This window comes from Mustela putorius, unplaced genomic scaffold (genome assembly GCF_011764305.1).
Source record: "Mustela putorius furo isolate JIRA1106 unplaced genomic scaffold, ASM1176430v1.1 tig00000873_pilon_pilon_pilon, whole genome shotgun sequence".
Lineage (NCBI taxonomy): Eukaryota > Metazoa > Chordata > Mammalia > Carnivora > Mustelidae > Mustela > Mustela putorius.
The window spans coordinates 7,423,479-7,446,503 of record NW_025421504.1 but is presented as its reverse complement, the minus strand read 5'-3'; the positions used below and the strand labels follow the sequence as shown (position 1 = coordinate 7,446,503).

General features: G+C 56.6%; 1 protein-coding gene across 3 annotated transcripts; it reads right to left on the bottom strand.

Moving 5' to 3' along the window:
* Nucleotides 1-1,132: 1,132 nt before the first annotated feature.
* On the bottom strand, nt 1,133-21,218 carry CDC42EP4 (CDC42 effector protein 4). Of its 3 annotated transcripts, none has more exons than XM_004749037.3 (2): nt 21,042-21,218; nt 1,133-3,328 (listed from the first exon to the last, which is right to left on the bottom strand). In XM_004749037.3, the coding sequence occupies exon 2, from the start codon at nt 3,220-3,222 to the stop codon at nt 2,158-2,160; it is 1,065 nt and encodes a 354-aa protein (XP_004749094.1). In that variant the 5' UTR covers nt 3,223-3,328; nt 21,042-21,218; the 3' UTR covers nt 1,133-2,157. The 3 variants fall into 3 exon arrangements, with proteins under 3 accessions (XP_004749094.1, XP_004749095.1, XP_004749098.1); XM_004749038.3 differs by lacking the exon at nt 21,042-21,218 and adding an exon at nt 20,028-20,264; XM_004749041.3 differs by lacking the exon at nt 21,042-21,218 and adding an exon at nt 4,591-5,320.
* Between the last annotated feature and the right edge of the window lie 1,807 nt (nt 21,219-23,025).

Sequence of the window (23,025 nt, the reverse complement as noted above, 5' to 3'; positions counted from 1 at the left end):
TTTGAGCACCTTCAAGGTGCAGGGTTCTAAGTCCATGATGTTCTGATTCTACTACTTCGTGACTCGGGGAAGACAACCCCGTGGCCTCTCGAGCACATTCCTTCCATAAAACAGGGACACCAGCCCACCTCGCAGGCCATGAGGCTGGACAGAGAATGGGCTGCCTGGAAAGGTGTTCTCCAGGCCAGGTGGCAGAAGGGATGGCAACCCTTTTCCCCAACACGGTGCCACTGTGTCCCGGTGGTGACCGCTCCCACGTATCTGGGCCCCTGGGAGTTTGGACCGGGGAAGGCGGGCAGCTTAGAAGTAACTTTGCCAACACCATGACAGTGACCCTGTGTGCAGCCCAGCCCTGCAAGAGCAGCAGAATTCCTGTGTCACAGGGCAGCAGCCAAGTAACTGAGTGACCAAGGGCCCCCAGCTGGGAAGTGGCAGGTCGGGGCACTACAATCCAGACCCCCCCAAGTCCGCCCACCCAGGCAGGTCTCCAGAGGCTGGGGAGCAGGGCAGGGAAGGACCCCAAAGGAACAGGGAGAGAAGCGCCCTCAGGCCCTGAGCGCTGTGGGAGCACAGGCAGCCCCAGGACCCCGGTCTGCACCCCCACCCCTCCCCCCACCGTATCCTGAAACAGCTCTCCCCAGAAGCAGAGGCAGACACCTGGTGTGCCTAAGGGCTTGCTTTTTTTTTTTTTTTTTTTTTAATGTTTCCTCACTGTTTTAACAATACCATGAAAAAAAATATACAGTTTAGAATCTGGAGCTGACCGCTGAGTCTGGATGGGTTTCAAGGGGTAGCTGGCGGGGGCCGCACAGCCCCTTCTGATTCCTCCCCTAGTGGGAGCCACGCTACTGGAAACAGCACCGACGGGGCCCGGAAATCAGGAATTTAAGTTAGTGTCTGCATCAGGATCTGACAAAACACGGGAGACTAGAGCAGCTACGCCCGCTGGCCCCAGACTGGGTGCTGTGGTACGTCTGTCCATCCCGCTCCCCACACCAGCTGGGAGAGGACAGGAGAGGGTAGGTTAGCTTGTTCCCAGGACCCGAAAATCACCCGTTAACCCTGGGCCGTACACCCAAGCTCCCACTGGATCCCCTGGGGCAGGGTGATGAGGACCAGAGAGAAATCTGAATTTCTAAAGAACAAATCATCTTTTTCTTTCCCGCGTTAAGTATGTATCAAACACAGAGGGGGCATACTTATACTAAAAAATTTTCCGTTGTATGCCTGATATTCTAATTTATCTCAGCATTCTAGTTTTGTTCTGTGGCTACATCTGGCAACTCTATATACCCTTAGGGCCCTCCAAAGTGGGGGAGGGTGTCTGCCAGCACAAAGGCCTGAAGGAAGGGGAAGTAGTGTGTACGGGGGTGGGGGGGGGTGTGGGGGAATCCAGTCAAAAAAGCTTTTATCCCTCCATAGGAATGATATATTATTTTTTAAAAAGTCATTTTCCAGTAACTTTCTATACTGGCTGCCTTCAACTGTTAAGAGCCATGGGGCAGGAGGAGGGACAGACTGAGCACAGACACCCGCCCCATAGGTTCTAAATAAAGTTTGGAAGCACTTAGTATAAAGGTTTTCTAAAAGGATTTGATTTTCCTTCTGGCAGCAGAACTACTAACAACACTGCTCCAGATACCACTCTGGAAGGATTTAAACGTGACAAGAACAAACAAATCAATGTTGAAGCCAGTGCCCAACCTATTTCTAGTGTCTTCCTGGAAGAGCCCCTTCTAGAAAATTCCAGAAGCCTGAGGCCTCCTTTCGTTCCCCATCCTGTTCTCTTCCCCTAGAAGGGGCTGCGTTTAGTGCACACATTCGGTCCGGCTTTGCTCCGAGGGGCTCCAGGCTTGTGATGCATGAACCGGGGATGAGGGATGGGGGGGCTGGGGGCCTGGGACCACCCTTCCTTCTGCCACAAGCCACCGGTCACAGGAGGAACACCAGGAGAGGAAAGGGACAGCCGGTTCCTTCTGTCAGCCCCCGCCTGTCCCACAGTGCTCAGAAGGGCTGGGTGCTCCCCACGGCCCCCGCCAGCGCCTCTCATCCGGGAGGTCCAGGGTCTGCAACCGAAGCCGGGCTCTTGGCTGCGCTGCACAGGAGACGGGGCAAGGAAGGGGGGGGTGGCTTGGGGGCAGGGAGGCCGGGAGCCCCTCACACTCGGATCTCCTCATCCTCCTCCTCGTCCATGAAGGAGAACTCCTTGTCGGGCTGCCGGGACAGCGGGGCCCGAGCCCTCTCGGGGCCCCGGGGGACTGGGCTGCGCTCGTCCAGGACGCCCGAGGTGCAGCTGGACAGGGAGCTGCTGTCCCGCGTGGTGTGGCTGCCTTCGCTGCGGGCTGAGCTGGGGCTGGGGGCCGCTGCCCACCCCTCGTCCTGGGGTAGGTCCCGGCCGGCAGCGCCCTCCTGCCTGGCCCTCGGAGGGCCCCCCGCCGCTGCCGCCCCCGCCACAGTCAGGGGAGCCTGCAGGGTGCTGTGTGGTGCTGCGTCCCCGTCGTCATGGTAACCGCCATCCTCCTCCTCCTGTTCCCACTCCTCTTTGTCCATGATGCTGAGGACGTCCCCCAGCATGGAGGGTCCCAGGTCAATGTGGAACGACATGATGGACTCAGCGTGCTTGAGCCCCAAGCCAGCCTTGGGCACGATGGGCAGCTCTGTCAGGTCCCCGAAGGCTTGCTCGTCCAGGAGGGGGTCCGGGGAGTGGGGGGCGGCCGCCCCGTTCCGCCGGGGCCCAAGCTCCCCCTCGCCCACCTCCTCCTGGCCGCCCTCCCCGGAGCTCGCCTTCTTCACGGGGCTGGACGACAGGCTCTTGGGCAGCTTGCCAGAGCCCTTCTCGGCTGCCTCCTTCTCGTTCAGCTGGGGCAGGGACATGGCGTTCTTGACGAACAGAGCCGAGTCCCGCAGGGAGCCCAGCATGTCCCTCTGCTCCCGGTCCCCCCTGGTCACCGACTGCGACCGCTTGCTGCCCCGGAACTTCCGGGACAGGAGGCTGCGTTTGGAGGACGAGGAGGAGGCCTGCTCGTCCAGGGACTCACCGTCCAGCTCGCCGGCCTTGCTGTTGAGGAAAGAGGTGTCCCCAAAGGCGTCCCCCGCCCGGCCCACGTGCATGGTGTGCCGGAAGTCGCCCAGGGGGGCGCTGATCATCTCGGCCGTGAGGTCCACGCGGGAGCGGCGCTTGGAGTGCACCGAGCTGGACACGAGCTGCTTGAGGATAGGCATCTTGCTCGGGGGATGACGGGGGAGCTCCCGGGGGCACGGCAGGCCGCTGGGGGGTCAGATCTGAAGTCCGGCGGGTAGAGGGGGTGATGAGGAGGAGATCATAGGGCTGCAAGGAGAGAACAGCAGACAAAGGGTTAACCTCCACTGGCCACACAGCACCAAAGCCCAGTGGCCCCGAGGGGCTGCTACTCAAACCTCAGCCCTCCCACCAAAACCAACTCCTGTGAAATAAGCTGGCAATCCGCAATGGGCATCTCAATCCTGCCTTACCTCCCCTAGCCCTGCCCAGGCACTTGGGTCAGGGGAGCGCTTTTCACAAAGCCGAGTGGAGGTCAGACATACTCCCCCTGAACCCACGAGAACGACGTCTCCCCCCCGCCGAGCCAGGATGCCACCAGAGTGAACGTGACCACACCGGAGGAGACGGAGGTACACAGGCGAGTCCACGTGGCAGTCCAGGGCCAGACACATGCTGTAAGTCCTTCCTGACGTCTGACCTCAATCCCTGCAGTCAGGGGACACTTCAACCTGAGTCACAGTCCTCAGAGGAGGAGGCCGAAAGGACGGGCCCCAGAGAGACGGTGCTGGACACACCTCCTCCCCGTGTGTGGGCGGCCAGGCTCACTTTCTGAATCAGAACTGGGGTGGGGCTGCCGGGACCCACAGGACCAGCTCCCCAGCCTCCCAGTCCTTGCTGGGTGTCCCATAAATGAGGAACCCGCCTGCGACCTCTCCACCGTGGGGCCGAGCTCTTTGCTGAAGACTCACTCTGTGCCTCTTGCGCCTGATTTCTTTAACCATCGGGGTAGGGGGCGGACAGGGTCCAGATGATTGGCCCCCGAGATCCACAGACCCAGGCGGGGGTCTGAAAAGAAGAGCAGCAGGGGGGACCCCAGCAGAGGCTGGGCTATCTGAAAGCTAGAGGAACCACCCACATAGCTCCTGGCAAGCACCAAAATGAGGTCCTGTGTTGGAGCCAAATGGTCCCCTTGTCCTCCAGAGCGACCGGCTCCAAATGCTCAAGCTGGTAGCGGAGGGCCGAGAAGGGTGGAAGATGGGGTGTTGCCCCCCAGTCCTGCCAACAGTTCTCAACTCTACCTTCATGGCAGCCCTACCCTTCCCACCGCAAAGGACCACCTGTAGGTACCCCACTGGTTTCCTCCTCATCCCCAACGCTGCCCCCCACATCCCACCTGACCCCGGACACGAGCCCGACGGATGCCCATTTATCCCCTTCTGCCCCTCTCCAGAGCATTCGTCATCTTTTATCTAAAACAAAACCCCTGCAGGACTCCCCAGCGCAGACCCCTGCATCTGCCACCGGCCCTCCTCCCTCCCTCCTCAATGCCATTCCTTGCTGTCCCCTACCTGTGCCCTGGGGCCCCTGCCTCCTGGACTCCAGGACTGGACAAACGCAGGTCCCTGGTAGAATACCCTGTCACCTGCCTTACCCAACATCCTTCAGGGCTCAGAGGACACGTCACTCCCGGGAAACGCCCTCTCGGCCACCTCTCCTCTGGCCTCCCAGCGCTCTGGACGTCCCCGCTCCCGCAGGCACCGCTCCCTCATTCTTTTCCCGCCCACAGGGCTGTAACTTGCGCACTGGACACGAGCTTCCAGAACGGGTCTGATGGACCTGCTCACCGCTGACGCTGATCGAGCAGAGCCACCGAAGGCAACCCCTCCGTCCAGCCTACAGACAGCTCTGGGGTTCCCGGCCGGACCTCTCTGTCCTCCAACCACCCCCTCCCCTGGTGTCCTCGCTCCTGGTCCAGCTGCTGACGCCCAGTCTGACGGCTCCCTCCCCCAAGCAAGTGCCACTCCTCCCAACCCCATGCCAGCCCTGGGCAATCCTATGCTTGTCACTCCGGCAAACAAAGTCCTGTAGGACGTGCGGCGGGAGCCAGGCACCGGCGCAGACCTGCCACACAGGTGACCTGGGCTGGGCTCCGAGCCAAGGAAGGACTTTCCTGGATGGCCTTGAGATGACCCACTCTGGCCGCCAGCTCTCCCTCCTCTTGTTCTTCCTCCTTCCCACCAAACCCTCAGGCGAGTTAGCTTCCCTCACCCCAACCTGAACCGCCCCTCCGGCCCACGTCCTGGGATCTAACCTCTAAACAATTAGACGTGCGTCAGCTAGACCAACTGGCCAATGTTTTTTTATAAAGGGTCAGAGATTCGAGATTTTTGGCTTCGCGGAAGATACTGTCTGTATAGCAAGAAAGCAGCAACAGACCGTATGTAAACAAAGCATATGGCTGTGTCCCCATAAAATTTTATATATAAAAACAAGCTGTGGGCCAGATCTGGCCCATGGGCCATAGTCTGCGGACTATTAAACTCATGGAAAGTACAGCTTCAGGGTCATCCTCTTGCCACTGCTCAGAAGAGGGTCACCCTATGTGACCCTCTGGGCCAGCCATGGGCTCTCGGGCCAGCCATGGGCTCTCAGGACAACCTTTGGGGGAATATTCTCCTTGGCTAAAAAAGAGAAAGGGAGTCCACAGTTGGCTTCGGACTTGGTAGGAACGGAAGGAAACCAAACCAGGTTTCCAGGGACACTCTGACACTAGGGAACCCCTCAGGCTTCCATGGCCACCCACCAAGCAAGAATGAAGAGGGCTCATGTCTTCAACCTGTCCGCCTCTAATCACAGAGTCCGGGGATTTCGGAGAGCTGGGAGGGAAGGGACACCCAGGGTAGCCCCAGAAAATAGGCGTACTGAAGCCAAGTGACTTATCCAGGTTTGTGCCCCAGAGGGCAGAGCTGGGTGAGAAGCAGGTCTCCTGGTCTAGTGCTCTCTCTACGCTGCTCCAGACCTTTCTCTGGCCTTTGGTGGGTAGCGCCCCCATCAGTTACCATGACCCACAGAATGCCCCCCACCCGGCCTGCTTCCGGGCCAGGGGAGCCCAGAGAGAGGAGGAGTCTGGCTGCTTCCTCAAATGTCTCCAGCATCTCCAGGCTTCCAAATGTCCCCCGGGGGCGGGGGCGCAGAACAGCCCCAGGTTCCGAACACAGCTATGAAATTAAAGGTTCTGCTATTTACCACGTACACACACACAGAAAGCAGAGAGGCAGGGCAGGCGGCATGAAGGGCTAGAATCGTGGGAACACAGTCATGAACTTGCAGCATTGCAGGAAGGGTTTCGAAGGGTTTCAAGACAATGGCAGGAATCCCCAGACCCAGTGAGCAGCCAGCCCCATAGTTCCCCATCTGAAGTGCTCCTCCTCACAGAGAAAAAGACACACCACAGGACCCAGCAGCCAGGGACTCAGCAGACCTGGTGAAGAGCTCTGTGGCCACTCACAGGGGCCTGGTACTCTGGCCATCGTGACTACGGGACAGGAGGGTCCCATCAGCCCCCACAACTATCCTGGTGGGTAAAAACAGGAGAACAGGGGAGAGAGGGCAGCAGGACACCCGCAGGTCGGCCCCCAGAGCCCCAGCACCTGGCTCGGCCCTACGCCCCAGAAAGAAAAGCGAAAGTCTAGCCAATGCTATCTTCTGCTTGTAGTCTCACTCTCCGCGGGTGGGAAGGAGGGTTTTTGGCTCATAAAAACCAAAGCATCTCCAATACCCAGCGTGAAAAATTCTCGAGAGAGCTGGGGCCTGTCCGAGTCACCTACCCATCCTGCTGCCCAGCAAGGAATCCGGGAGTCTGGCTCAGGTCTGGGTCTCCGGAATCCTAGAGCTCAGACCCGACCTGCCAGGCTTCAGGGCTGGTGAGAACCCTAACCTCTGAACACAGAACAATGTGGGGGTGAGGAATACTGAGATTAAGGACCAGCAGGTGGCCGGGCAGGTCAGGGGGCCGGTCAGGATGCCTAAGAGCCCACCAGGAAGGGGATCGTGCCAGAGAGAGCTGGCTGTGTCTTCGGCAGGGGACGTTGCTAAGTGATATGACTCAGCTTTGGGGAAGTGGCTAAAATAGGCTGCCCGATGACAGGGCGGCCACTCCCCACAGCCTGCCCAGGGCGGGGCACCCCTCACTCCAGCCCGGAAGCCACATCCCACTTTCCTGGCAGAGCAAAGGAAAACCCTAGCAGGAACTCGTGGCTCTCCCTCACTTTCCCCGGCCTCTGATGGGTCTAGACTCCCCTACCCTTGACCCCACCAACCACAGAACATTCCTTTAAGGCAGGAGCAGGGAGCCCTTGCTGGAAGGCCAGGCCCCTCCCTGGTGGGTTTACCCCGACCACACCCACGGCTCAGTTCTGCTCCTGGGACTCCAGAGGACGGCTCTCACCGGGACCCCTCCCCCCCATCCTTCCTGGCCCGTCACACACAGAGCACCAGCCTCCCAGATGAGCCAGTCCAGCAGCAGCTAAACAGACAGAAGGACAGGCTAGATGAATCCACAGCTCCCAAACACCCAGGCAGTGGCCAGCTGCTGGCAGCCCGACCGAGGCAGGAGATCGAACTAAGCTCTCCGGCGGCAGCGGGGAAAGCTCCTCACTTCTGCAGCTGTCCTGCGGGTCACCCTCCCTCAGAGGACACACGCTTCAACGCCCACCGCACCGCCCCTGGGTGGCTTGTCCCTCCATCGGCTCCGCTGAGCTGTCCTAATGTCCATCCGGGGCCAGCCCCAAGCAACATGCCTGAACAGAAGGGGGTATGTGGTGACGGACGACCTGTCGTGGCTGGGAATGGCTACAGGCTTCATTCATTCACTCATTCATTCATTCATTCAAGGGCTTCCTGCATACACACCGATTGCCCATACTCTTTTAGGCCCTGAAGGCAGAAGGGCAGTGAGAATCACAAGCTGAATGAGCCCCCGGCCTTCCTGGGGCAGGTGTGTACCGTGAGTGCGGCTGGCTGGGGACCAGGGCCCTACAGACCCCACTGAGATGGTCTCTCGCAGTCCTTGGTGCCCAGAGGGAAGGAAACAGGAGCCAATGTGGGTGTTACGGGACGGGGGGGGGGGGGGCTCTTAGGAAGAGGCTCTGCGGGCTGAGAACGGGAAGATGGGCAGGAATCAGGCAGGTCAAGGGCCACCGGGCGACAGCACAGCCTCTGCAAACACCCAGAAGTGGGAAGAAGCTGGTGGCATTCAAGGAACAGAATGAAAACCCAGGGGCCGGGGCCCACCGGCCTGGCAGGAGCTCGGATGGCGTACAGGTAGTTCCTGAGCAGGGAAGTCATCCGATCGGTGCATCCGGAGCTTTCCACGGCGGCCGGCTCTGCAGGCATGGAGGGCAAGCAGTGGCTCGGGGCAAAGAGAATGGGGCCAGGACACGGACATGGTGAGGAGGTGGACGGGGGGCGGGGGGCGCATTCTGGAGGTAGGGATGCCAGGAGCTGCTGAGGGCCGAAAGCGGGGAAGAGAGAAAAGGCAAAATCAAACGGGACTCCAGGCCTTCCAGGCCCTATGCCAAGCGCCACAGGCCTTCTGCGGTGCCAGGTCCCACCCAGTGGGCTATGAACCTTTCTGCCAGGTACGCAACTGACATGCCACCACCAGGGAGAGGTTCATTTGGCCAGAACCAGGCGAGGAGGCATCTGCTACAGGGCGACTGCCTTCTGGAGCCACGCAGAGAGGGGCTCGTGCGAGCAGCTCAGGGAAGAGGTGGGCCGCTGGCCCCCAGAAGAGGTTATGAGCTCTGGCCTGTGTGGCCAGAGAGAGAGTCGGTGCTTTCTGGAACACTTGGCAGCCTTAGCCTGACAAGATAAGACGCGCCAGCTGAAGGCCAGAGAGAGCTTCCCTCTAGCCACGGGACAAGGGCTGCCGTGAATGGGAGCGAGCTGTGGACACTTCGATCCACACTGTTACAAAGGGCGCGCGGGAGGAACCTCCACCGGGGCTGTGGTATCCTTTTAGCTGACTTTGGTATACTATTTGGAATTTTTACTTCCTTCACATGCCCTGCAAAAGCCCTCGGATTTGAAAGCGTGCTATCTGCACCGGGAGATTAAGCAGCACGGTCTTCGAGCCTGAACACTCTTAAAAAAAAAAAAAAAAGCCCAGGATGGGAACACGGTCTTTTGTGACCTCCCACTGGTAACCACCTACGTTTCTGTGTCAAGTATCACCTGAAGATCCTGGGAATGGAGCAACCAGTCTCTCAGAGACAGCAAAGCCACATTAAGGGACCTGCTGAGGTCACGGGCGGGAGCCAAGCCTTTGTCACCACACCAGGACTCTGGCCACTACCGTGGTTTCCCTAAATAACGGCTTGAAAAGGAGTATGATTCAGCCACTTCTCCAATGGGAGCCCTACCCTATGGAACGATTTCAAAAAGCAGAGGGAAAAGTCACTTACCCCGATATGCACAGAAGCCTTCTTTATAATCTCGAAAGGCAGGAAACCACCTAACAGCCCGGAATAAGGAACTGACTGTTAACGGACTGACACGCAGCCACGAGGAGGAGCACGATCACGAAGGACCGGGCTGCCACATGGGCCACGGGTGACCACGGGCCATCACGTGGGAGGGGGGAGAAACAGGCAGGGCTTACACTGGTCTACACAGAGTGATCCAAACCTACACCAACAGAAGCTTAAAGGAGTTACGTCAAGCTCGAGAGGACACAGGCATTTTGTTTGTTTCCTTTAATGTGGTCATGCTGTTTTCATAACAACACCAGTAATAATAATAATATCCCGAAGCATCAAAGGCTTATGGGAAAGATGTTCATTTCAACACCATCTCAGAAGGGGCTGGTTCTCAGGCTCAGTACAAGGCCCCAAGCTTGGGTCTTGGGTTCAATCTCTGCGCCACTATGTCTCCCCACCTCACCATGGATGTCTGTTGTCCCGCCCTCCCTGCCCCCAAGCTGGAAGGATGCATTTTATTCCAAGTCCTGTGGGAGGAGGAAGGGGGCAATCTACAGCAACCTGAACCAAGGGGAGACACAGAGATTAGGACTCCCCCGAAAGAACTCGCTCCCCAACAGCTGCTTCCTGATGCTTGAGCCTCTTTGACTGAGCAGGAGAAGAAAGATAACGATCATCCCCTCTACACCGTCACCGGAGACTGGCCAATTTCCAGTGCCACTAAAAGCTCCAAGTTGGAGGCCAGCCTCCCACGCGGGTGATCCCACAGCGGGATCCTAGCCAAGATGCCCTGGGCAGGTTCTGCCTCTGCTGCTTCTACAGCCCTCGCTCAGCTCATCGGGAGGCTGCGAGGGAGCAGAAGAAAAGGCTGGGGTCCCACAGGACCACCAGCACTCACCGTGCTACAACTAGCCAACCATCACGTCTCGTGCGGACAGAGCAACACTATCATTTACCGGTGTCTGCCCCATGCCAGGCGTTGTGCTAGGGAAGGGGAAACTCATGCCCCTCTCTCTGCAAGGAGGGTGTCAAGATTGCCCCATTTTACAGAAAGAGAAACTGAGGCTCAGATGGCATCAACCTCACCCCACACAGATCACTCTCACAGCTACTAAATGGTGACTTGACCCCACTTCCGGCTGACCTCAGACACACGGTTTTCAGAATGGTAAGGCCTCCTAGCCCATTCAGACGTCCCCAGCCAAGAATGTCCCCATGGAAGATGGGGGTGGAATGGCACTGGGGAGGCTGCTTCTTGGAAGACCCCTGGAACCAGGACTCTCTTGGATGGGTTTCCCAACAGAGACCTGCTCTCGGGGATGGCTCAAATGGGCTCCTCCTTACTGAGGATCTCATTTCAGCCTCCTGCTCGGAGCAACCTCCCCATGGTGGGATTTCCTGGGAGGGGAGACGTGGGGGGTGGGGAGGACCACACTGGAGCAGGACCTCCCTGGCACATTTAGGAGTGGGCTCAGGACGAGGCCCCGCCTCCAACATTTCTCAGGCCTGCCCTACTCTAGGCCCCATCACGTGTTTCATGGGCCTTCCAGCTGCCAAGAAGGAAGACCAGAGCCTTGACCAGGCTGGGTGCCCTGTGCTCGCTCCGCCACCTGCCTGCATGTCCATCCCGACCAGGCTCCCTGACCCAAGGGTGCCACCACCGCCCAGCCACACTTGGGCAGATCGCATTTCCTGGAGATGGATACTCCCTGCTTCCTGGAAGAAAGTGGAAGTGAACGAGGCCCGGTTCTAATACCTGCTTCAATACCTAGCCGGTTCTGATCCCTGCTGGGGGAGTGGGAAGCAGGGTGAGCTCCTCAGGATACCAGGCTCTAGCCAGAGCAGGGCTCACTCCACATACTCTGTACCACGCCTTCTCAGTGACTTCTGCCTTCTGCTGCCTCTCTAGGGGTTATTAAATAATTTATAGCTACACTGTCCAATGGGACAGCACCAGCCTTATGTGGCTCCAGAGCATCTGAAATGTGGGGAGTCCAAACGGACATGTGCTAAGGGATGAAACGTGCAACAAGACTTTAAAGATTTGGAATGAAAAGATATATATAAAACAGCTCATTACATGTTGTTATTGATTACATGTTAAGATGGTAACATTTTGGGGTACCTGGCTGGTTCAGTTGGTTCAGAGTCTTTATTCAAGCTCAGGTCATGATCTCAGGGTTGTGGGATCGAGCTCCATACAGGGCTCCGTGCTAGGTGTGGAGCCTGCTTGGGATTCTCTTTCTCCCTTTCCCCACTCCCTCTGTCTCTGCCTGCCGTGCACCATTCCCCCACCACCGCCTAAAAAAAACCCAATACTGTGAATATATTGAGCTAATGTGTTAATCTCACTTATCTCTTCTTATTTTTTAAAATTTAATTAAAAGTGGAAATGATATATGAAACTTGCAGAACCTTCCACGGCAGGTAGATAAATAGAGACCCACTGTTCACATTTGGGTGAAAATATTTACACGTTAACAAATTTTAAACTAAGTTATTTTAAATTAAGTACTAAATTCCTGAATTATATACCCAGTGGGCCACTAAGGAATGCCAGGTTATTTCCATTTTGTCTGAACTCTGTAACAAAAATCCTTCCTAGCTAAGCTGGCACAAGTCCTTATTCCAGAGGATACATATGAGCGAGTTAAGTAACTTTTGTTTCTTACTGTTAACTTGTTTTCCGGAAGGTTCTACCAAAGTTACAGTTCTACCACCACAGGACGATGGTGTCCAGTACTAGGTGTTACACCTTCTTTAGTTAGAAACAAAAACAAGGGGCCCCTGGGTGGCTCCGTGGGTTAAGCTCAGGTCATGGTCTCAGGGTCCTGGGATCGAGCCCCACATCGGGCTCTCTGCTCAGCAGGGAGCCTGCTTCCCCCTCTCTCTCTGCCGCCTCTCTGCCTACCTGTGATCTGTCAAATAAATAATAAAATAAAATAAAATAAAAAACAAAAAAAACAAACAGTAACCAGCACACTTGCAAACTTGTAATTTGTACTTCTTTCATTATTAAGTAGGGTGAGCATTTAAAACCTGTTATCATTGGCTTCTGTATCCTTTCTCTTGGGAATGGTTTGTTGAAATTGTTTGCCCATTTTTCTGGGGAAGGGCTTTACCTTTTCCAATGGATCTGTAGGACTTTTTTTTTTTAAGTATTATACAATTCCATTTCTTACCATCATATTTGGAAAGTATTTCTGCAAATTTATCATATACCTGTTTACAGTAGATGACTGTTTTCTTTTCCAGACTGCTTATTAATTTTTATATAGCCAAATCTGTTTCGTTGTTTGCGGCTTTCACTATAGGAAGCAAAGACCTTCCCCGCTTCTAAGAGTATGAAAATATTTCCTTCCTCTAAAGCCACCAGGTAACGTAAGAATGAACAACTACAGAAAAATACTAGGAGGAAATGCAACAAAGTGAAGACAACTGTGTGTCATTTAAAATAGAAAAAAAATTAAAATATAATAGTAATGTTAGTTACTGATTCCATATAGGACTGTTGTTAAGATGTGGGTGAAGCATTAAATGTTACCTTCATTGGATAGGAAAATTCTTTAAATACAAATACCTCCTACTCACAACTGTATTTCCAGGCTCCCCTTTGTGTTCACAGATCTGTTGATTTCTCAACCTGGTCTACACTGCCACTCTATAAAACGTGTTTAAGCCTCTAATAGGGTAACATCCCTACTTAACTTTTTTTTTTCGAAAATGCTCTTGTTTTTTTTCTAATGTTGTTATTCTTCCAGATGGACTTTAAAAACGTAAATCCCCAAAGAAATCCTGGCGGGATTATGTTGAACAGAAATGAAGTAAGAAATAAACTTGGAGAAGAATAGACTTGATTGCCACATCAAATCTTCAGGCCTTGACTCAAGTCTTCTGGATACCCTCCATGAAATGTGGTAGGTTTTCTTCCTACAAGTCGCACACAGTCCTGGTCATGTTTATTCAGGGTCATTTAATGCCCTCTTATTGTTCAAAGTGGGTTCTGCCTCCTGCTGCTTTTCCACAGCTATAGGTTCTGACCGTCAGAGCTGGTAAATGGGAAAGCTACAATCTTGATTTATACATATTTAATGTCCACCCTACTAAACTTGGACTGTCCAGCACACACGGGAATCAATGTTAGGGTTGGACCTTTTGGGCCCTGCAACTAGACAAGCCCATCATCTGTAACTAGTAATAATTCTGTCTCCTCCATTCTTTATTCTTATCTTATTACATCTGCTACAATTGCCAATGTAACATCGAATAACACTGCTGACACGAAGCACCTGTTCTTGGCACTCCACAGTAATATTTTCAACTTCTGGCAGTCGATAGAGTAACTGCTGGTCACACAATCCTTTATTTTAAATATTTAAACTTAAAAATTGACGCCAGATGCAGTTTTTTGGAAAACTTACCTATAAAACATACTTGCATAAATGAATCTGCTTTTTCGGCCCCGAACTTCAGGAGATTCAAATTCAGATTAAGTATTTGTGAAATTTAGCATCCAAGTGAGGATGTGCTATAGCAGTGAAATACACACGGGATTTCTGAAGACTTTCTACGATGAAATAATGTAACATCTCACTCATTGTTTATGACTATGCGGTGAAATGGCAATCTTTTGGGTATGTACTATGTTAAATAAAACATTAAAATTAATCTCATCAGTCTTTAGTTTTTAAAATGTGGCTACCAGAGGACGGGAAGGCTACCTATGTGGCTAGCATGGTACTCCACAGGCAGTGCTGTTCTAGAAGGTTCTCTGCGAACCATGATGCTCAACCACTGGATTCAGAGACATTCCTGTTCATTTCAGAGAACTTACAGCTCTTACAGTTTATGAGCAAATGAAGCCAGTAACTCAGCCAGGCTCAGTTGTAGCAGGGAAAATGCACTATAGCTTAATTTACCCCTTAATGGCTGGAAAACAGAAGCAGCTGTCCTACCTGGCTCAGACAGTGACTTGTAATCAAGGGAACTGTGGAATAACATTTCCCAGAATGGGCTGTGGCGGCTCTCAGGCCGGTGCCTAGGAAGCCACTCTGGGCAGGAATATCCTAGCCCCAACCTGTGGATCTCAGGTGGACAGGCCCTTCCTGGACCATGGGTCACCACAAATATGAGAAAGGGAAATCACATTCCCTGAGCTTTTGTTCTGCACCAAGCAGCTGCTTTATCCTGACTACACTTTGCCTTTAAAAAAAATAATAAATAGGAGCGCCTGGGTGGCTCAGTGGGTTAAAGCCTCTGCCTTCGGCTCAGGTCCGGATCCCAAGGTCCTGGGATCAAGCCCCGCATCGGGCTCTCTGCTCAGCATGGAGCCTGCTTCCTCCTCTTTCTCTGCCTGCCTCTCTGCTTACTTGTGATCTCTGTCAAATAAATAAAATCTTTTAAAAAATCATAATAATAATAAATAAAAGTAATAATACCATCCTGTTTTCTTCCCCACAATCCCACTGAGTTATCACCAGCCCATTTCGCAGATAAGAAAACTGAGGCTAAGAGATTGCCTTGAGTCCCCAGGCTATACACACTTGCTAGGGACAGAGCAGAGAGAAGGGTCTTGAGATCTGCCAGATTCTGAACCCTGGGCTTTTCCCCCTCCACCAGAGGGGGCACCGGGGCAGGTCAGAAGCCATGCTGGGGCCCCTAAAGGTTCTGGATGCATGAACACCCGTAGGATACGCATTTTTAGAAAAATTTTATTTATTCATTTGACAGAGAGAGATCACGAGCAGGAGGGAGACGCGGAGGGAGAGGGAGCAGCAGAGACCCCACTAAGCCAAGAGACCAACATGGGGTTCGATCCCAGGACCAAGAGATCATGTCCTGAGCCAAAGACAGTCGTTTAACCACCCGAGCCACCCAGGTGTCCCAGGATACATAGTGCTACACAGCATTTCAGGTTAAAATGGCTCTAGTCTGGGCACGCCACTCCCTGCCACTCCAGGGAGAAGTGCAGATAAATCCTGGGAAACACAGACCACAGCCAGCCACCAGAAGCCTTGCCCTGCTCCTGCAGGGCTGGGAACAAGCCTCTCTGCCCTCCAGCTCCCTCACCTTTATCCCTGTATCCACCTCCCTCCTAATCCCAGAACTGTGTGCTCTGGGCCAGGGGAGGAGAGTGGGGAAGGCAGTGGGTGCGGGAGGGAGAAAGCCTCCTCACCACCTGGGAGTTAAAACTGCTCTGGGAAAAAAAGAGAAGGCATGACCCATGACCCCCTGGTTGGGGGGTGGGGGGACAGGAAGCTACAAGGGAGTCCAGATGAAGAGCCAGTGACTCAAGGGTATTCGGAAACTCTGGCTAGTGGAGGCTCTCTTCCTGGAGACGTGCTTCCCTCAGCCTGTCCCGGGACAGACTGACGGATACAAGCACCAGGTTGCCATCACAGAGGGAGGAGCTGGGAGAGAGCAAGAGGTGCCTGGGGTGGTGGTGGGGGGCCCCGGGATCAGCAGCCCCAGCGCAGGGCAGGTCTCCCTCACCTGGGAGGGCCCCCTTGCTCCTCCCTCCTGCCCAGAGCTCCTGCCTCGGAAAGAACGCGGCTGGGCTTGAAATCAGATATGTCAAGCCCTGTTGGGTTTCACTTCCCTCTCCTGAGTGTACAGTGCTCAGCGGAGTGGGGACAATGGAGAGGACACTCCCGGCTCTTGGCTCTCAGAGGGGACAAAGCATCTATACTCGCTCCGGAGCAGGCTGTGAGTGGGTCTTAGCCTTGCCGGGGTGCGTGCAGGGTTGAGGCAAAGGCATGGACCCCGGAGCCAGGTGCCTCCCGGCCTGGCCACACGGGGGCGTCTGCTCCGCACTAGCTTGTAGCTTTCCAAGTGATCTGATCGATGATAGCACGGACCTCCCAGTGTGACCTGGCGAGGAGGTGAGCGCTCACCTGTGTGCCATGGAGGTGCTGTGACAGGTTCTCTCTCCCTCTCAGTGCATAGCCCATGTCTGTATCTGGGGAGGCAGGAGGAAAATTCCAGCATCCCCAGTGACCGGCGCTCTGGCCAAGTTCAGGAGGACATGTGATGAACCTGGGACACCTATCTCAGTGTCACCTGACAATACCCCATCCAAAGGCTCCAGGGCTGACCCTTTTCCAAGTCCTTGGAGGGTCCCCGGGATGAGGCACGGCAGGGAGAGGGAAACTCCAAGCTTCTGAGGCCGGCGCAGGGGACTCTAGTCCCCCCCTAGCCGCAGGTCCAGCAACCTGAGACCCGTTTCCCTGCCCATCTGACTTCCACCTTCCTGATCTTTCGTGATGCAGGAGGGAAGAGCCCGGCTTCTCAGACAGGACTTAATACTCTTTCTGATTTCAGCTTGATTGGGGGTCGGGAGGGATGAGACAAAGGTGGGATAAAATAGCTCCCTGCCCTTCCTCTCTAGGATGAGGGTTGGAACACTCTGGAATCTGGGGGCGCTCTGGGGGCTACCAGCAACCGATAAGGCGCAAACCCTCCACACTCTCCACCCCTCCCCCCAATAAAACACTGGTTGGTCCGTAGGACCTAATCCAGCTCTCAACAGAGATGCAGAGGCTACAGCGGAGCCCACAGAAGGCTCCTTTTGTGTCCCTCCAGGGCCAAAGGCACTAGTCCCCTTTTGCTGCTTCAGGGTCAAGGGCAACGCTGTAAGGAATAAAGAAGGGTTGCAGGGAGCAGTTCTGAGGGCACGAAGGAGGGGCAAGAGCAGAAGGTGGAGCGCAGAGCCTGGCTGCGCGGCCACCCCGGGAAGATCTGAAGCTGGGTTGGGCAGTTCACCTTCAGTCACCGCAAGAACGGCACAGACACAGGTGCACGGAGAACCCGGAGGCTCTCCCAGGTCCCCCCCGACCCCCATGGCCAGGGCAGAAGGCAGTAGCCTGAGCCAACAGGGGTGAGCAAGACAGGCTGTTCCTGAGTACACACGAAGGGAAGTTTCTTGCCTGACACTGCTGTCATACAGATGTGCCCCCGATCCCCCTCCCTGCCGCTCCCTAAGCCCGCCTCCATGGCCGCGCCCCACACTGCCCTTGCCGAGCCCAAAAGGGAGCCCATTCCTCAGCCTGGGAGCATGAGTGGAGACTTCCCGTGCCTCCATTCCTGGAGAAGGTGGAGGGGTCTGGATGCCAGGCCTTGCCACCCTGGCACAGAGCCCCAAGCTGCAAGCTGGCAGTGCCTGGGGGAGACTCTGATGTACGTTTCTGGAAGGGAGCCCAAGGCTCCACAAGCGGCGTATTTTAAACCCGAGCTTCGAGGACGCGGAGTGGGAATATGGAAAACTAATAGCTTCAACTTCCTTTGCCACGCACCACGAACCGACAAGGGCCACATCCAGCCGCACACCAGTCCCTCCCGGCACCACCATCCACCTCCCTATCTGGAGAAGGCTGGCACGGGTCTGTCCTCCCCTGAGCACCCCAGAAGTCCTCTCCAGACCAGGCCTTCAGGACTCTGCCAGCTGGCTCCAGAGTTTGGTTCCTTTTCCCAAGGTTGAGGAAAAGCCTCCAGGACGTAGGTCAGAAGAGCTAAGCTTGGGTCAGCCCTCTCTCAGCTCCCAGGGCAAGATTGCGTAAGACCCATCCCTCCACCCCCAGGCCTTATCTCTGGCATCAACCCAGATCCTGTTCCTCCAAGGGACAGACTCCTCCCTCCCCACCTAGAGCCAAGCTCCTCTAAGCCTGTGGAACATCTAGCCCAGCAGAACCAAGCTGGAGACGCTGACAGCAAGAGTCATTGGCTCTCCACTCCCACCGACCCAAACCAGATAAGGGAAGAAAGATAGGGTGGGAGCGTGGGGGAGGGGTGAGAGGGAGAAAGAGAAAGCAGACAGGGGAGCCTGGCCAATATCAAACACCTTGCCTGCCACACCTGGGCACAGCCTGTCCCAGCCACAGAAATCAATCAGCCGCTCCAAAGGTGGAGAGGGCTGGAATCCTTGAACCAGAGCCAATCTGGGGCCCTTCTGGGAAAGCGCCTCACTTATCAAGAAGGGTCTAAGATTCCTCTCCCAGGTCAACATCTGCCGGGGGTGGGGGTGGGAGAGCCAGTCCATTCTGTAATTAAGACTCTCCTTCGCTTAGGACTCCGTGGACGCCAGTCCTGGGAGGGCTGGTCAGTCAGTCTCTACGAGGCAGGAGAGCAGAAGTCAATGTGCGTCCGCACACCCCACTGGGATGAGCCCTGGTGGGCGGGCATGTGTAAGACAGCAATGAAAGTGAAAAAGAGAGGTCAAGAGAAAAAATGGCAGAAACCCCAGATAACGGAAAGAATGTTCCAAGCGGAGGCCTGAGCGAAGGGTTTTCCATGAATCCTGGCTCGACTACGAGCAGGGAGTCTGTGAGCTCGGGAGAGAGACATCAGAAGGGCTGGGAGTCACCCCAAACTGCCACCTCTTGGGAACAGACACACCAGATCACACCAGCCCACTCCCAGCCCCTGTGTGGGTTGCCAGGACCCCCGGGGGAAGACCAGAACCCACTGGCTATCTCCCCTAGGTTCACGGAAGCCCCCACTGTGGGAAGTAGCAGCTGTATTTAAGGAGGAGAGGGGCGAAGTCCACACTTGGAGGAGATAAACACCCTAATCAGTCAGTCACAGGGGCAGCTCGCACAGGCCAACTGGTGAAAACCGGAGACCACATGGCACCCCCACACTGGTGGGTCCTGGCTACCTCACAGGCAGGGAGCCTCCCAAGATTCCAGAGAATGCCCCATTACAGCTCCGGGAGCCTGGGAGCCACCTAGAGGCCTGGATGGGTCCAGCCTTGGGCCAGCAAACTCCCCATTTCTGGGGGAAACCCACTGCTCGGCTTCCCCTTCCTTTGTGCCCTGTTCTTTGTTCTCTTAAAATTCAGTCCGTCCTGCTGGTGGTCCCCTCCTCCACCCCAGCCTCGGAAAGGGGGCGGGGGCGGCGGGGAGTTATTAGAAACCCAGACTGTTCCAAGAAGTTGCATTACCGGACGCCCTCCTGCGCCGGGGCCCCTCATTGTTTACGCTGGCTGCAGGGGGAAAGCTCCCCCTGGTCCAGATGGCCGCCGGGGGGGAGGATGAGGGAGAGCCTCCCTCCAGCACCACAAACCCTCTAGAGAGAAGCAGCAGGCTGCAGCGGCTCGGGGACCTTTTCCCCATTCAACCGCTCCGATACACACGGGCCAAGAATAGTCGCCGCGGACGCAGCGGAGGGCGTGGGAGCCAGTCAGATTGCAAAGGGCGACAAGAAAAGAGAAAGCATTGTATTTCCCCTCCATTCTCCTAGGGACAGAAAGAAAACTTCCAAAGCCCGGGCTGCAGTATCTCTACGGGAAACACCAGGAATCTGGTTTGAGTTAGCAGAGCACCCCTCCCCCCCCCCAAGCCACACAGGCGCGCGCGCGCGCGTACACACACACACACACACACACACGCGTGCGCGCGCGTACACACACATACACACACACACACAGGCTCACAGTGCTCCCGCTCAGTCCTCTCCCAGGAACCCGCCCAGCTACAGCCCTCCAGCCCCGGCTCCCACTTCCCGCCCGGTTCCCCCAGTCCCGAACTCACCCGCGGCGGCCCAGCCAGCAGGGCAGCTGGCGGGGTACGCACCGGCGACAGGGACAGTATTGTACCCCCCGGTTGGGGGCGCTCCGGGGAGGGGGCGGAGCCACCGACTGCTGCGACCGCGGCTCCACCGCCCCAAGCGGGTGATTAAATCATTAACCGAGCGCTGGCGGCTGGCGGCCGTCGGCCCGGCCAGCAGCGCTTGGCCCCGGGCGCACCCGGCGCGCCAAGCCCGCGCGCAGCCCCTCCGCGGGGCTGCCGGCTCGGCTGCGCCCCACCCCGCCCGGAGGCGCCGCGGCCTCTCCCGCCCGGGCCTCCCCGCGCCGCGGCCTCCAGGTCTGCCGAGGCGGCGGGCGGGGCGGGAGCCCGGCGGGGGTTGGGGAGGGCAGTGTTTGTTTCCCCGGCCGGTCCCTTCCAGGCAGCTCCTTCCCTCTTTCCTCCCCGGCCCGGGGACACTGGGTGGCGTGTGCTGCAGTGTGTGTACGAGAGCGAGCGCGTGTGTGCACGCCTCCGCCACTACAGGCGAAGAATTCGGCTCTTATCCACGGAGAACTCCGGGCGCACACACGCCCCCCTCGCGGAGACGGCGGGCTGCGCGCGGCGATTGTGGTGCCCCGGCCGGCTCCAGCGCACGCCCCACTCCCCCGCCCGCGGATGGACCTTTAAAGCCGGGAACCCCCGTCCCCCCCGCCCCAGCAGCGCCCTGGGTCGGACGCCGAATCCCAGTCTGGGGAAAGGAAATCGAGGCGGAGCGCGGCTTCCCCGGCTCTCGGCCGCCCCTCCTCCCCAAAGCCCGATCGGCTCGGACAGGGGGTGCGCGGCTCCGGGTCCCAACACCCGGGCCGCCCCGCACGCGCCCCGGCCCAGCCCTTCCACCCGGGGGCGGGCGCAGGAGTGGGGGTCTCTGGGCCCTCCTCCCCGCCCCTCGGCCTCCTCTCCAGGCGTTTTCCATCCTCTCCGCCCCTCTGGGGGCCTCGAGCCCACCCAGGGCGCAGGGCGCAGGCGGCTGTCGCCTACCTGAGTCCCCAGAGACGCGAGCGCCGGGCCGGCGTGCCTGCGCTGTCCCCTCCGTGGGCTCCGAGCGGCACCGGGGCTGGAGGCCCATGTCAGCGCCGGCGTCGGTTTCCCTCTGGCTCTCCGGCTTTCTGGGCGGCGAGCCTCCCGGACACTCCCCTTCCAGGCTCCTCCCGCGCCCTCCCGCCCGCGCCCTCCGCGCTGAAGTCACGGCGCCGCCGCAGCCAATGGCGGCTGCGAACCCCCGCCCGGCCGCTTGGCCTCCTAGGTTCAAATCTGCCGGTGTGAGACCGTCGGAGCTCCATGTGGGGAGGCCGGCCGGGAGCCGGGGCCCTGGGGTCCCGGGGAGCCCGGGCGGTGGCCAGGAACCAATATCCCCGGGCCCCTGCCTCCCGGCCCGGCACCCACGAGAGACGGGAGCCCGGGGGTCTGCGCTGCTAGACCAGTGGATTCCGTCCCAGACCCTTTCTGGAATCGAGAGGGGCGGGGAGGGGCCGGCCGAGGCCAGCCTTGAGCGGGTGCAGGAGCGGGGTTTGGGCGGGGTGACCTGGCTTTGATCGGCCAGCTTTCCGGAGGCCTGAGTCCTGTGCCTCCTAAGTATCCGCGGAGACTACGTTCAAGTTCTGCTCCTAGTGAACCTCTGGGACGATGAACTCCCGAGCGCCAGAGGAGCAGGCCTGGTCTGCCTTTCCCTCTCCCCATCCCCCTGCTTGTGTTCCCTCTCTGGCTGTGTCTCTCTCTGTCAAACAAATAAATAAAATCAAAATAAATAAAATCCTTAAAAAAAAAAAAATAAAAATAAAGTCCTGAGATGGTGTGTGGGTTCCAGACTCCGCTCCAACGCAGGTGGCTTTTTGTGGGACCCTACAGGAGGTCCTTTTGGGCTGGTGCTTTACCCCACTTGGCTGCCAGCTGGAAGCTCCCCCCCCCCTCCTCGCCCCCATTACTGGCGGTCCTGAAACCACAGCTTAGTCTTAACGGTCCCGTGAAAACTTACCTGATTGGCTGGGGCGCTGCCTGCGCTCCCTCCTTGCCTCCATTTTTAACACATTATTTTGTCTTTTAGGGCCAGCTGTTCAGCAATTTGTTCTCCTTTTTACAGGTGTCTGGGGGTTGGCCTTCCCAGTTAGATTACACAGCAATTAAGCATACCTCCAGGACAAAGTCTTCACCCCTGTGTAATTCTGCTGCTCCTTATCCGAATTCAGGGCTCTGCGAGGGAGGCTCGTTCCTCAAACACCGCCTTTCATTATGGTTTGCCTTTGGGGCAAAGATGTGTAAAACTCAACCCTGCCTTCAGGAGGTGCAGGGTGGCTGGCTCCCCAGGGAGCTCAGTAGGTGATGCTAGACAGTGGTCCCCATGGCACTGCTAGGACCCTGGTGGGGCGGCTTCATTGAAAGACAGTGTCACTTGTCCCTGATGTTTGGAATCTCAGACCTGTGAATTTCTAGGGACCTTTGCCTCCTAAGTATCTACTGAGGGTAAGTTTTGCTCCGAATTTTCAGACCTGTCTACGGATGATCAGAGGAAGTTAACAAAATGAGGAACTTGAAGCTCGAAGAGCTACCTTGAAATTTCTGGCAAGCTCTAAGCCCCTGACTTTGGAGAGGGATTTGAGGACTTAACGGCACCTCTGCTGTAACTTGACCTATAAGCTTTTAGGCCTGGGCGTGTGTCTCTGCCTGTCGGAGCTGCTGGGACCTGCCCTGAGGGTTTGGGTTTATTTGATACTTAAACTGCCCCACCCCCTGCCTCCCAAGGCCCCCACCCATCCCAAACACACACCTTCCTCCTTTGTTAACATTGGGTTCTGGGCATCTTAGTTCCTATTGTTTTGCCCCAGCTTGAAGATGGTCCATGACAATGGGTGGCTTAATCCTGCCTCTGTGTAGAGAGCCCACTCCAGTAAGTTGCTCGAATCAGGTTTGCCATAAAGTAGGACTCTGGGCAGGTCATTTTACTTTCTGGAGGGACCTGACCTATGGC

What these genes read in the sequence shown, in the direction of transcription:
- CDC42EP4 (XM_004749037.3), bottom strand. Translation starts at nt 3,222, where the DNA reads ATGCCTATCCTCAAGCAGCTCGTGTCCAGCTCGGTGCACTCCAAGCGC.